The sequence below is a fragment of the Pyrus communis genome, chromosome 15 (assembly GCF_041283825.1).
Source record: "Pyrus communis isolate YQ-2024b chromosome 15, ASM4128382v1, whole genome shotgun sequence".
NCBI lineage: Eukaryota > Viridiplantae > Streptophyta > Magnoliopsida > Rosales > Rosaceae > Pyrus > Pyrus communis.
In genome coordinates this window covers 26,753,682-26,768,421 of record NC_142579.1, presented here as the reverse complement: position 1 = coordinate 26,768,421, position 14,740 = coordinate 26,753,682, and the positions used below count along the sequence as shown (strand labels likewise).

At 39.9% G+C, this 14,740-nt stretch overlaps 2 protein-coding genes and 1 pseudogene across 3 annotated transcripts; 2 read left to right on the top strand and 1 right to left on the bottom strand.

Moving 5' to 3' along the window:
* The first annotated feature begins 676 nt into the window (after positions 1 to 676).
* Positions 677 to 5,144, top strand: LOC137735153 (transmembrane and coiled-coil domain-containing protein STS1). Its single transcript, XM_068474548.2, has 15 exons — positions 677 to 1,086; positions 1,255 to 1,336; positions 1,434 to 2,075; positions 2,334 to 2,499; positions 2,608 to 2,760; positions 2,963 to 3,060; positions 3,197 to 3,288; positions 3,371 to 3,441; positions 3,536 to 3,671; positions 3,906 to 3,965; positions 4,046 to 4,128; positions 4,211 to 4,287; positions 4,372 to 4,442; positions 4,595 to 4,652; positions 4,812 to 5,144. Exons 1-15 carry the CDS (start codon positions 857 to 859, stop codon positions 4,932 to 4,934), a joined length of 2,142 nt encoding a protein of 713 aa, XP_068330649.2. The 5' UTR covers positions 677 to 856; the 3' UTR covers positions 4,935 to 5,144.
* A 652-nt stretch (positions 5,145 to 5,796) lies between these two features.
* On the top strand, positions 5,797 to 14,619 carry LOC148690801 (uncharacterized). 2 transcript variants are annotated; one of them, XM_088686060.1, is made up of 6 exons: positions 5,797 to 6,094; positions 12,794 to 12,957; positions 13,131 to 13,202; positions 13,673 to 13,748; positions 14,049 to 14,118; positions 14,227 to 14,619. In XM_088686060.1, the coding sequence occupies exons 1-6, from the start codon at positions 5,923 to 5,925 to the stop codon at positions 14,345 to 14,347; spliced, it is 675 nt and encodes a 224-aa protein (XP_088542186.1). In that variant the 5' UTR covers positions 5,797 to 5,922; the 3' UTR covers positions 14,348 to 14,619. The 2 variants fall into 2 exon arrangements, with proteins under 2 accessions (XP_088542186.1, XP_088542187.1); XM_088686061.1 differs by lacking the exon at positions 13,131 to 13,202 and having other exon boundaries at positions 5,802 to 6,094.
* On the bottom strand, positions 8,787 to 10,148 carry LOC148690802 (uncharacterized; annotated as a pseudogene).
* Positions 14,620 to 14,740: the final 121 nt, after the last annotated feature.

Genomic DNA, 14,740 nt, shown 5'->3' with positions numbered 1-14,740 from the left:
CCAAATCTCTACCAAAGTGAACGTTTCAGAAGTTAGTGCAAAGTATCGGATTACGTCGACTTACCAATCAGATAAATTTGGAAAATACGGAATCAGGAGGAGATACATATCAGGGGGAGCATCCATGATACATGCATGTTGTACTCTTTTTCCTTCGATCATGATTTTTCCTATCAAGGTTTTAATGAGGTAACATAAACATACTTAACACTATATCAACAATCCAGGTAAAGTTGTATTCTTTTTCTTTCGCTATGGTTTCCCACTTGGTTTTTCCGAGTCAGGTTTTAACGAGGCAATTGATGTTGATATGTGGGCATCCAAGGGAAAGTGTTGAAAATATTTGTGGGTTAATGAATGCCCACACATTAATATTGACTAGGAAAATGAATGAGGATTGTATTTTTAAAAGGTGTGTGCTATAAATTTCAAGGTGTAATTATTACGCTCGTTTGGAGTTGTTTTATAAATAGAGCGCTCCGTGTGCTATCAAAATAGACTGAGAAGAAGAAAAGATCAATAACATCAGTATCTATCAATTCCTTTTTTATTTGTCATCCCCTTGTGTTATTATAATTACAGTATAATATTTTATACCTACTTCCTTCCTCTCACTAATATGAATTGATATGTTGTCACTAATATGAATTGATATGTATATCAATTGTATCGAAAAGATATGTTGTCACTAATATGAATTGATATGTTGTCACTAACATGAATTGATATGTATATCAATTGTATCGAAAACAACTCTTCACGTTGCCGCGTGGACAAGCAATGAAGAAGTAGTCAGGACAAATTTCAGGATTTCAAAAAAATTTCAGTTCATTCGAGGCTTCAGGTGGCATCACTCATGGCCCCGCCGTCGTATCTGACGCCGACGCAGCGGTACGCCGCCGGAGCTCTGTTCGCGTTCGCTCTTCACCAGGCTCAGATCCACCAGACGCGCCCTCTGCGATTGTCATCACAAGAAGAAGAGTCGACGGAGGAGCGGACCAGCAGCGTCAGCAGCGCCGACTCCGTCTCCGACGACCCGGATCTCTGGGTCCACGAAAACTCGGATCTCCTCGCACCCGTTTTCAGGTCCACTTTCTTCTTCAATTTTGAGTTCTTTTATTTATTTATTTGAGGTGATCGTAGAAATTTTTCGTTGCCCTGTTTGGGTGCTGAGATTGTTGGGAATTTAGGACAGTAATTTATATTTAGGGATTTGAATTCTAGGGTTTTGAGTACCTGAGGCATTGTGAATAGGTTTCTGGAGATTGATTCTGCAGCATGGTCTGGACTTCAGGAGAGTGCTGCTACTTCTCCTGCTAGCCATCATGTTGGAGCTGTAAGTTCGTTTGTTGCAATATCGCGATAAACAATTTATTCGGGTTTTTTCAGGTTTTGGGTTTCGTTTTTGTTATTGATTTTGATTTTTGTCATAGTTCTTGAGGTTGCTTGCTGAAGAAGGTGGTCGTGATGGTAAGGATGCTTCCGAAAATTCAGATCAAGAGCTTGCGTTGTCAAAAGGTATTGACGCTATGGCGTCTAGCATGGAAAAGGATCATGAGTCTTCCCAGTCGAAGATGGAAAAGCATCGTGAATATGAAAATGAATGCCGCGAGAAGTTCTCCACAACTGAGGTGAAAGAGAACATTGAGGCGGCGGATGGGAAGTTGGGAACTTCACAGGAGAAAGGGTCCACAGCTGCGGTGAAGCACAAAAGGGAAGAAGTGGATGAGCATTTGGAGAAGCTGATGGAGAAATGCTCCACAGCTGATGTGAAACAAAAAATTGAAGAAGTGGACTCGCAATTGGAAAATCTGCATGGGACTGGTGGTAGTCTGGTTAGGGTTAAAGATGCAGTTGCGTCTACCAGTGACATTCGTGAGAAAACTATTGGAGAGTTGACAATGCTCAGTTATGAGAGGAAAGTTACAGTTCTCTATGAACTTCTTACAGCTTGTCTGGCTGATAAACGTGAAGAGAAGAAGAAATGTACCCGTCGGAGAAAGGGTTACGATGCTCGGCATCGTGTAGCTCTGCGTTTGCTAGCAACTTGGCTTGACGTCAAATGGATAAAAATGGTATGTGTACTTGTCCCTCTGAGTACCCTATTCCAGATATGCTTTGGTAGATAATGTTCTTACTTATGTTAGGTGTCTAGAAGTATGATCAATATGAAAAAGAAACCTCGGCATTTTTATCATTAATGAGAACGATCAGATTAGTATCTTATTTTGACACAAATTGACCGTAACTGCATTACCTGATTGTTTATGGTGATCTTTTATGATTCTCCCCCCCCCCCCCCCCCCCCCCCAAAAAAAAAATTTGCTTTGTAGGAAGCCATTGAGACAATGGTTGCTTGCTCTGCAATGGCATTAGTAAAACAAGAAGAAGAAAAAGAAGGAACCCAATCACCAAAAGACAAATGGGCTAAATGGAAGCGTGGTGGTATCATTGGTGCTGCTGCAATAACTGGAGGAGCGTTGTTGACAATAACTGGTGGTAATAGATCCTAAAGATTTTTTCCTTGTTGCTGGTGAATTTAATTTCCTATCAGATTTATTGGTTTTGGTTCTGCATTGCAATTCATGTAGTTTTACTATTCTGCAGGACTAGCAGCCCCCGCAATTGCTGCAGGACTTGGTGCTCTAGCTCCAACATTGGGCACTATCATCCCAGTCATTGGAGCAAGTGGGTTTGCCGCAGCTGCAACTGCTGCAGGATCTGTTGCTGGTTCCGTTGTTGTTGCTGCATCATTTGGAGGTGATTAAGTGGTTTAAGTTTTTGTTTTTGGGGGCTTCTTTTAGAATCTTTGGATTTAATATTTTGTTTATGTGGGAAATATCTTCATGATTTATATAGATTTTCTTATTTAGTTAAAAATGTTTTCTACAAACAGTTTCATATTTCATATTGCTTTTTTGCAAACTAAATTATGGATTATTGCTCATTCTGTCCAATCAAGCTGCTGGAGCTGGACTCACAGGGAGCAAAATGGCTAGAAGAACTGGAGGTGTCGATCAATTTGAGTTCAAAGCTACTGGAGAAAATCATAACCAGGGCGTGAGTTTGGCTATACTCTCTCTCTCTCTCTCTCTCTCTCTCTCTCTCTCTCTCTCTCACATAGAGATATATTTCTCCATCCATATATCTATCTATTATTGCTTCAAACTGTAATTTTACTCGCTTTATGTTTCAGAGGCTAGCAGTCGAGATCTTGGTTTCAGGATTTGTGTTTGATGAGGAAGACTTTACAAAGCCTTGGGAGGGACATGATGACAATTTGGAAAGGTACACTTGAAATTACATGAGTGTTAATCCATAAATGGAATGAATAGACGACTTATCTATTTTGACATTAATGAATCTATAGGTATGCAGTGCTCTGGGAGTCTAAGAATTTAATTGCAGTGAGCACTGCAATTCAGGATTGGCTTACCTCAAGTAATTATTTTGGACCCATGGCTACTATTATTTTTAGTACTACTATGATGATAAAAGTTGCCCAGGGTAATGATTTTGCCACTGGTTGATGTAGCAATTGCAATGGGTTTGATGAAGCAAGGTGCAATGATGACTGTGTTAGGCACTCTTGTAACTGCATTTGCTTGGCCGGCAACATTACTTGCGGCTACTGCTTTTATAGACAGCAAATGGGCAATTGCCGTGGACAGGTCCTTTTTCTCTCTTACTGGGAAGAGTGGGGAAACCTCTCGTTTCAGTTACTTCTTATTTACATGTGGTTTCCAAAAGCTGTTGTTATGATTGCAGGAATTATTCATTAGATGGTACGAAGCACTTTGTGATGAACGGTCCTATGAAGATATTCAAGTTTTAGTAATTACATAAGTAGTATTTGTCATGAATTAATAGCTAGACAGCTAGTTCTATTTTTTTTTCAATTCCAGGTCAGACAAAGCAGGAAAACTTCTTGCTGAGGTGTTACTAAAGGGAATTCATGGGAACAGGTATATATCGTAACTTCAAAGCACTAACATTCCTGAAAAACCAATCATAACAAAACAAAAATCCATTTTGTGAATTTCAGGCCTGTAACACTTGTGGGTTTCTCACTTGGAGCACGAGTAATTTTCAAGTGTCTCCAGTGTTTGGCAGAAACCGAACATCATGGTAAAGCGATAATAAATTGATAGTTTCTCATCAATCTTCTCTACCTGAATTAATAGTCGTTATTTATTCTCAATATTGGCAGCTGAACTTGTAGAACGAGTTGTTCTGCTTGGAGCACCCATCTCGATTGCAGATGAGAAATGGGAAGCTGCTAGAAAGGTTATTAAAATTCTTATTATTTTTTTTTCCACTACTGAACTTTGCAGAATTTACATTTTTTTTTTCTCGTCCTGCTATTTGCAGATGGTGGCTGGAAGATTTGTGAATGCGTACTCCACAAATGATTGGATGCTTGGGGTTGCTTTCCGTGCTAGGTATGCATAATGGTTGTTTTGGGGGAGCCTTTGGTCGCATACACACATACACAAACACAAATGAGAGTTCATCTCGACCTTGAACTAGCTTACGAGCTGATGTTAATTTCTTGATTTCCCACGACTGTAACTAATGATCACCTAATGAACAGTCTACTTTCTCGAGGATTAGCTGGAATTCAACCAATCAATGTTCAAGGGATTGAGAATGTGAGCTCTCTCTCTCTCTCTCTCTCTCTCTCTCTCTACTATTTGATATCGGATTGAAGATATTTCTTTCAATTCCTTGCTTTATCCAATGCTTTACAACCATGTCGGCTTTTATGAATAATCGCCTTAACAATATCAGTATTTTTTCCGTTTTTGCAGGTGGATGTAACGGACATAATTGATTCGCACTCTTCCTATCTTTGGTCTACAAAGCAGATCCTGGAGCTGGTTGATCTGGAAGGCTATTATCCCGTTCACAGGAGCATGATTTGCATAAAATAAACTTTACCTTGTGCTACATCACCTTCTTTTCTTAGTTTCATTCCCAGTTTATTAGTACGATTTCGTATTTGCAAGGACGAAGAAGAGAGAGAACGCAACTGGATCGAGCTTCTTGCTTCGTATTTGGTCACTCATTAATCTTCCATATATTTGTAAGAGAACAAAAAAAGGTTCCATTTTTTTGTGAATAAAATATGTACATATTGTGCCTCTTGCACTCGCAGAAACAGGACCGACTGAACCCGCCTGTATACCATCCCGAACTCCACCGCCCCCAATCCCCTTCCTCGACGGTTGCTACCACCGACGCCCCTGCCCCCACCTTTACATAGCTGGCCACCGGAGTGAAACATTTGGAGTAAATTGGCCAAGGTGAAAAACTTTTGCTATTTTACTATTTTGAAAACTTGAACGGAATGGATCACGTCGACTAACAAAGTGAAACAAAGATGATTATATGAGCTTAATGCACAACCCGTGAATTTGAACTTTCCATTCAGCTCATTTTGATACACAAAAAGATACTTCATGCTAAATTTACCTAAACTACGAAAAGAAGAATTAAATTTAGAATCAGTAAGACATGATTCTAACAAATTTAACTAAACTTGGTTGCATTGCGTATTATTTTAAAGGAATGCTAAAGCTCAACTTTAATCATAAAATAAAAAATAGTCCGGTAAATTTGTAAGCGGGAGAAGAGAGCATGGAGGCAGATTATCTACCCTCTTACTTCCATGCTCTCCTGTTTTGTGTAGTTATGGTTAAATCACGTCAATATTTTATATTACTATTTCTATCTTGTATAAAATATTGACGTAGTTTAACGGTGATCACATAAGAGCGCAGAGAATCTGCCTCCAGAGAGCATTCCGTGCGAGTTAAAACCATGCGTGAGGCCACCCGAGCGAAATGACAAACGAGACAGCGACCGCGACACAATGAGAAACAGACAGTCACAGATGACACAGTGACGACGACGACGACGATGACGAGGGCCGCCATGGATACGAACAACGGCGGCAAAGACGAGCTCCCGGACCAATCAAAAGCCTCCAAAAAAGGCAGATCATGCAAAGGAACACTCTATTATTCCTCCGCCCTCAAATCTAAGGCTTACAATCCTCTCTGCGTCGGCATTCCTCGCGCCATCCCCGAAGGTCTCCTCTTTCCCTTTTTCTCTCCTCTTCGCTATTTTCTGTTTGGTTCCCGATAAAATTTTTATAAGAAAACGTTAGTTCTTCACCAACGGACCAATTTTATTACCAGAAATCTTACTAATTGCGGAACTTTTGGTAGTCTTTCTTTTGAATTTTGAATTCTAGGGTTTCAATTTCTGAGTTCTGGTTTGTATTGGCTTGAGTTTATTACAAAAGTTTTTCTCTTTTTATCGTTTTAGCATTTCGCCTTAAATTTGAGATTAATGATGATAATTTTGCTTGGGAAATTAACCAAAGTCATCACCTGTGAGCTGCAATCTGCTTATATTTTCCTATAAAGGGTTTATCTTTCTTCGCCATTTTTGCGATTTAGATTTTTGAACCGCCTTTTTTTGTAGTTGAGATTGTTGGTTTGGTGTTCTTTCTTCTTTTTGTCAGTTGAAATTCGTTCTATCGTTGTTGTGGAAATTTTCAGGTCGACGGGCCGAGGGCTCACTCCAACAACACCGATACTGTCCCCACTTAACCACCTGCACAATCCTTAGGTGTGGGGTTTTATCACAATAGGTCTCGGTGTTAATTAGAGAGGGGTATTTCTATTTAAAGCACTCTTCTCTTCTCCCTCTATCCGATGTGGGATTGGGGGTTCCAACACTCCCCCGCACGTGAGACCCCACTTATGGGTCACACGTGAATTTCCACACATTGGCAACCACGTGGAGCCATGTCGGGACTCATCCAATCACACGGGGCCAATGAGACCCACCCAAACACGTGGCATCTTTGGCCTACGTGGACAATCACGCGGGGCCAATGGGGACCCACCCAATCACGTAGCAGTACGGGCCCGTCCCCTGGCTCTGATACCATGTGTTGTTTTCATGGAGGGCTTGAAGCTCCTCTGCCATAGCATTTCTCAACTCACTGTGAAGATTGGCTTCTTGAAAACTTTGAGGTTGTCGAGCTTCATTAATAGCACTTAGGAATGTAGCAAAAGAAGATGAGACTTTGCTATAATCAATAACATCAGTCACGGGATACCTGGCAATGTAGGTCACATAATCATGCAACTTGGATGGAAGTTTCCTCTCTCGTGCAGGATTGCGACGAACTGTAGGAGATTGAACTACAGGTATTTGAACAACATCATGGTTGGAAGGATCACTGGAGGATGCAATGTGAATCTCCGATGAGGAAGGGTTTTCATCTTCAAGATGTTCCACCGAGTGAAGGTTAACATCATTCGGCACATGATCACTAGGAGTGCATGTTGCATCTTCTCCGTTTGGATATGGAAAAGGAAATAAGTCCATCAAATGCTCCCCCTGTCTAGAGTAATCCAGTGATTGTGAGAAGTAAGGAACATGTTCTTCAAATTTAACATCCCTTGAAACAACCATTTTTCTAGTTGTTGAATTATAGCACTTGTAACCTTTTTGGGTAGATGAATAACCTAGAAAGACACATTTGGCAGCCCTTGGGTCTAGCTTGTCACGATTTTGAGTTTGAATGTGAACAAAACATGTACACCCAAAGACTCTCAAATGGGAAAAGTTGATCTTTCTATTTTTCAAGACCTCATAAGGTGATTTAAAATTCAACACTTTACTAGGCAATCTATTGATGAGATATGCCGCAGTAAGGACTCCTTGAGACCAAAACTTCTTAGGCACATTCATGTGAAACATAAGAGCTCTAGTCTTCTCAAGTAGATCTCTATTCTTCCTCTCGGCCACCCCATTTTGTTGAGGTGTTCCAACACAGCTTGTTTGGTGTAATATACCATGCATGCTCAAGTAGTGTGACATGTTATGAGACATATATTCTGTGCAGTTATCTGATCGTAAAATATGAATTTTTGAAGCAAATTGGGTGGCCACAAATCTATGAAAATCTTGAAAAACTTTCATCACTTCACTTTTAAATTTCAAAAGATACAACCAAGTAATCCTTGTGAAATCATCCACAAAAGTTACAAAATATTTGTATTCATCAAAAGACTCTATAGTTGGTCCCCAAACATCGGAATGCACGATTTCAAAAGGGTTACTAGCCCTAGACAAAGAGGAAGTAAATGGTAATCTAGTAAACTTAGAAAAATGATAAACATCACAAGGACTTGTAACTTTGCACATATTTGGGAACAAGGTGGATAGAACTTTTTCAGAAGGATGTGCTAGACGTTGGTGCCAAAGTTGTTCTTGAGCTAAGCTTGAAGTGACTTGAAAAACCTTGGGAACTTGAATATGCTTGGAAAGATAGTAGAGACCATTTAAGAAAAATCATTCACCAATTGTCTTCTTGGTGACTACATCCTGAAAGATCACATTTTTGGGAGAGAAAATGGCAAGACAATTTAATGAGTTTGTGATCTTGTTAACAGATAAAAGTTGAAAAGGGAATGAGGGAACATAAAGAGCCTCAGACTCGACATCACTTGAGATCAAATGTATTTTTCCTTTTCCCATAACCATAGCATTTTTTCCATTGGCAACTGACACTTGAGATGGAATAGAAAATTTTTCAAATTTATGCAAGTTTGTAGACTTGTTAGTCATATGATCAGTGGCTCCAGAATCTATAATCCAATAATCATGCACATTACCAATGTTGAGAGCAGTTGAGAAGGAGTGTAAGATACCTGGGATGTCCCTTGTACCACGCCTTCATTTCCAGCCAGGAAGCCAGCAAACTATCCTAGTAGTGCAGTTTGATTGTTGTCACACTGATTTAGTGGTCCTTCACTATCTCCAAGACCTTGTTTCTTGTGAAGAAACATAGCAAACTCGTTGATCAGTGCAGCTGGATTAGTGGTGAACTTCAGTGCTCCATCAAAAGAAGTTGTGGCAACATGATTTGCCTTGTAAGAAGGGTTGTACGAGCCTTTCGAGACACCTTTGTTATCCCTAGGAAACTTTGGTTTTAACTCTGGATGAAGAATCCAGCATCGGTCTCTTGAGTACCCACCAGCATCACAATGGCTACATTTTAAGCCAGTTTTCTTTCCTTTGTAGCCTCTCTCCTCACCAAGTTTTTGGTTAGAGAAGTAAGCCTTAGCTTTTGGTATATTTGCCTTCATGTCCAAGGTCATGACTTTCCTTCGAACCTCTTCTCTTTGAATTGTGGCACACACACTTGAAAAAGAAGGCAGGTCGGGATTCATGAGGATATGGCTTCGAAGATCTTCGAATTCAGGGCTCAGGCTTGCTAGGAGTTGGAATATTTTGTCTTCCTCGGCTCTTTTAGTTAGCACAGCAGCGTCGATGGTGTGTGGTCGATACACATTCAGCTCGTTCCACATAGTGGTCAGCTTTCCAAGATGTTGGACAAATGGCTTCCCTTCCTGTTGCAAACCAGCAATGTCCTTCTTTAACTGAAACACTCTAGCCGCATTGTTCTGATTTCCATACATTTCCTTGAGATTTTTCCAAAGAGTCATGGAGGATTCAGCATAGCTAAAAATTTCTGCAATCTTACGATCCATGGAATTGAGTAGCCACGACATGACCAACTGATCTTTGCATAGCCAAGCATCATACTCCGGTGAGGTAGTCTCAGGCATTGGAATAGCACCATTAACATAACCAAGCTTTGATCGTCCTCCCAGAGCAAGAGAAACTGCTCTCTCCCATGGAAGATAGTTAAAACTCATTTAGCAAGACAGAACTAAGACGTTGATTTGGGTTGATATCAATATCTGAGTGTGGTGATGGTGGAGTAGCATGAAAGCCGTCTCCTTCCAAATTTACTAAGCTTTCTTCAGCCATGATTAAAGGACAAGAAGCTCACAAATCTCTCAAGAGAACACCACAGAGACAGGCCGGTTAGGGTCACTGCTCTGATACCATATTGAATTTTGAATGTCTATATTTTTGTATTATGTAAAACCAAGTACAAGAAAGCTCATATAAATGAGCGGAAGAAAGGAAAAGAAACAGAAGCAGAAAACAACAAAGCAGAAAGAAAGGAAAAGTAAAGCAGAAAACATGGAAAAGTAAAGGTGAGAAAACATGGAAAAGTAAAGCAGAAAACATGGAAAAGAAAAGGTGACAACTATGACAGCCAATGTACCATACATACACCCATGCTTTCTTCCAATATATTGAATTTTGAATGTCTATCTTTTTGTATTATGTAAAACTAAGTACAAGGAAAGCTCATATAAATGAGCGGAAAAAAGGAAAAGAAACAGAAGCCGAAAACAGCAAAGCAGAAAGAAAGGAAAAGTAAAGCAGAAAACATGGAAAAGTAAAGGTGAGAAAACATGGAAAAGTAAAGCAGAAAACATGGAAAAGAAAAGGTGACAACTATGACAGCCAATGTACCATACATACACCCATGCTTTTTTCCAATACTCCCCCTCAAGCTGAATCAAAGGGATTAATTGATCCAAGCTTGAACAAAAGACGTTGAAAATCAGCTGAGGGTAATCCTTTTGTGAAAATATCCGCAAGTTGATCATGACTGCGCGTGTAGTGAGTGTCGATCACCTTGGACTGAACTTGATTTCTGACGTAGTGACAATCAACTTCAATATGTTTAGTTCGTTCATGGAATACAGGATTCGACGCAATGTGCATCGCGGCCTGATTATCACAGTGTAGGGACATAGGTTGTTGATGAGGAAAACCTAAAGTCAACAGAAGGCTTTTGAGCCAAATAAGTTCACAAGCAGTGGACGTCATAGCACGATACTCTGCCTCTGCACTAGAGCGTGCAACAACACTTTGTTTCTTGCTTTTCCAGGTAACTAGGTTGCCTCCCACAAACGTACAAAACCCAGTGGTAGACTTGCGATCGAGAGAATTGCCTACCCAGTCAACATCGGTATAGCCTGAGATCTGAGTGTGACTATTGTTGCGCATAAGAATTCCTCTACCAATGGAACCCTTAAGATAACGTAGTACACGATGAACAATCTTCAAATGATCCATGCTTGGAGAGTGCATAAACTGGCTAACAATGCTGACAACATATGATATATCAGGACGTGTGATAGTCAGATAAATGAGTTTGCCAACCATTCTTTGATCGAAAGGAATAAGGCTCGCTTGGTTGCTCGAGGTTTTACACAAACCTATGGCGTCGATTATAAAGAGACATTTGCTCCAGTGGCAAAAATGAACACTGTTAGAGTATTGTTGTCGGTTGCAATTAACAATGCATGACCTCTCTTTCAAATGGATGTTAAAAATGCTTTCCTGCATGGTGAACTTGAAGAAGAGGTTTACATGAAGCTACCCCCAGGTCATCCTCAATCAAACAATCCAGAAATGGTGTGCAAACTTCATAAATCCATTTATGGTCTCAAGCAAAGTCCACGTGCATGGTATGCCAAGCTCAGTCATGTTCTGGAAAGGGTTGGTTTTTGTCGAAGTATTGCGGATTCTTCCCTATTTGTTCGTTCCAGCTTAGTGGGTAAACTAGTTGTGCTCATTTATGTTGATGATCTAATTGTGACAGGTGATAATATGTCAGAGATTAATGCTCTTAAACAGTATCTCAACAACAAGTTTGCTATCAAGGATCTTGGCACTCTCAAATACTTTCTGGGCATCGAGATGGCACACTCTCACAAGGGTTTCTTCCTCAACTAACGCAAGTATGTCATGGATCTTCTTCACGAAGCAAAAATGACAGATTGCAAGCCTGCTCGTACCCCCTTGGATAGCAACTTGAAGCTAAAAACTCACGGTGATCCAGTTCCCAATTTAAGTTACTATCAAATAATGGTTGGCAAACTCATTTATCTGACTATCACACGTCCTGATATATCATATGCTGTCAGCATTGTTAGCCAGTTTATGCACTCTCCAAGCATGGATCATTTGAAGATTGTTCATCGTGTACTACGTTATCTTAAGGGTTCCATTGGTAGAGGAATTCTTATGCGCAACAATAGTCACACTCAGATCTCAGGCTATACCGATGCTGACTGGGCAGGCAATTCTCTCGATCGCAAGTCTACCACTGGGTTTTGTACGTTTGTGGGAGGCAACCTAGTTACCTGGAAAAGCAAGAAACAAAGTGTTGTTGCACGCTCTAGTGCAGAGGCAGAGTATCGTGTTATGGCGTCCATTGCTTGTGAACTTATTTGGCTCAAAAGCCTTCTGTTGACTTTAGGTTTTCCTCATCAACAACCCATGTCCCTACATTGTGATAATCAGGCCGCGATGCACATTGCATCGAATCCTGTATTCCATGAGCGAACTAAACATATTGAAGTTGATTGTCACTACGTCAGAAATCAAGTTCAGTCCAATGTGATCGACACTCACTACACGCGCAGTCATGATCAACTTGCGGATATTTTCACAAAAGGATTACCCTTTGCTGATTTTCAACGTCTTTTGTTCAAGCTTGGATCAATTAATCCCTTTGATCCAGCTTGAGAGGGAGTATTAGAAGAAAGCATGGGTGTATGTATGGTACATTGGCTGTCATAGTTGTCACCTTTTCTTTTCCATGTTTTCTGCTTTACTTTTCCATGTTTTCTCACCTTTACTTTTTCATGTTTTCTGCTTTACTTTTCCTTTCTTTCTGCTTTACTGTTTTCGGCTTCTGTTTATTTTCCTTTCTTCCGCTCATTTATATGAGATTTCCTTGTACTTGGTTTTACATAATACAAAAATATAGACATTCAAAATTCAATAGTTGTTTTATTGGACTAGCTGCTAATATGCAGATTTTGGTGACCAGTGCCTCAGTCAATAGTTGCAGAAACTGAAATGAAAGCTTCTAAAGATGATCGACATCTTACTGAATTTCGTTATGCTTGTGCTGGTTACTCTGTGTATTTGGATCGAATTACGAAAGACCATTCCGAGGAACAATCAGAATTGCCCGTTTGCTACGGTCTCAAGGTTAAATATCTCTCCTCTCTCCTAAGCCCTCACATAAAAACAGAGTAAAACATTGTATTATGTGCTAATATGAGATGTGGGCAATTGACCTTAACTGATTTCTTCAATACATGGAGCTTGCATGTCGTTTTTCGTGTTTCTTTTATATTAATTGGATTAGCTTTTACTTTTAGCCATTTAGGGCTCATTTGATGCCTAGGACGGGACCGGAATGGATAACTCTTATAATTCACTTGACAATCGAGGTGAATGATTTTTCATTTTGAGGGGAGTAGACATGGAGGAGGTTATCCTTGTAATCCTACAATTTTGGGGTGATAGCAAGGGATAAGTTTCCTTGATGGGTTATCCATCTTCTATCTTCAAAAAGTTGGACGCAATTTTTTCATTGATTCTTTAACATACCTTAAATATAGTGAATTATGAAACCTAATCCAAACAAGCCCTTGAACAGTGAGCTCTCATCCGATCGTGCTATACAAGATCTAAATACATTGCATGATAACAAGCTATGAACCATTCATTAGAGGATGTGACATGTGAGCTTCTGGTGCAATTTGGAGTTGGATCAATGCGTTTGGTGCTTAGAAAACTAGAAGTAATTAAGTCTATGCAGAAGCTGACTTTCTCGACACATGAAATTTCTACATAAAGTGCTTCTCCCTACATTAATCTTTGTTTAGCCAAGCATTCTGACTGACATGAGTTACTGCAGCTTTTGGTTGGCAAAAGAAAGGTTCAAAAGACACCTGCTGCCGCTCCTGTTTCTGCCCATGTCCATCGCAAACGGGGTAAGGAATTGAATTTTTGTTTACCCGCCTTTTTTCCCTTGTATCTCTCTTTCTAGGTTTTGCCTACAATAGTTTGCCTCCAATGTAGTCAAGATGTTTCCTGCAAAACTGGCACGCAGATAATGAGGTCGCGTAAGTTACTTTGGTTGAACAGATTTTCACATTGGTTAGAAATGATGTATAAACTAGTGTTTGGTTTCTAGAAATGATTTCGAAAAGTACTTGTGCACTTAAGTTAAGGTCAAAGGTTACATTAAACATTTGTTGTCGCTTTATTTATCGCCTGTGATAACCTTTTAGATGATCATGAAGTCCCTCAGACTCAGAGGCAGCAACCGACTCTGTCAGCCGGAAGTCTCTTCTTCAACAGGCAAGCATAAGATTAGACTATTCAAGTGACAATTATGGAATCCTAGTTTTCTGAAACGTTATGCCTTATTCGTAATGGGTTATCTGGGGTTTGTTAATGAATGTATAGGTTTACAAGAAACGCAGATCTTGTTGCATCAGGGGTGACTAAGAACATACGTAAAGTTGGGAAGTACGTAAAAGGAAGTATCTACGAGTTTCTATACTCGTACAGAGGGCGACCAAAGTAAGATTGCTTGTTGAAAAAACCAGACGAATGAACAAATAACTCGAGAAGCAGGATTCGGTTTGATTCCATATCTGCTATATTCGTCTTCGAGTCAGGTTGATTCCATATTTGCTACATGACAATCGTTTACCGTACTTTTACGTTACGATTCTTGTATATAACCCTTGTAGATAACTTTCCCATCGTAGAACTGGTCGCGTGACTAACATGTGAGCGTATTAGTGTAAGAGAAGTGTTATATTGATCGGTTGTATACAAGATTTTCCTAGTTCATATTATGCGAGTAGATTAATAAGAGAAACCTATGTGCGAGACAATTAGGGCCTATTTTGGGAAGCCCAAAATCACTTATGAAGAGAAGCGCTTCAAGTATTCTTCTGTATAAGTGATTTTA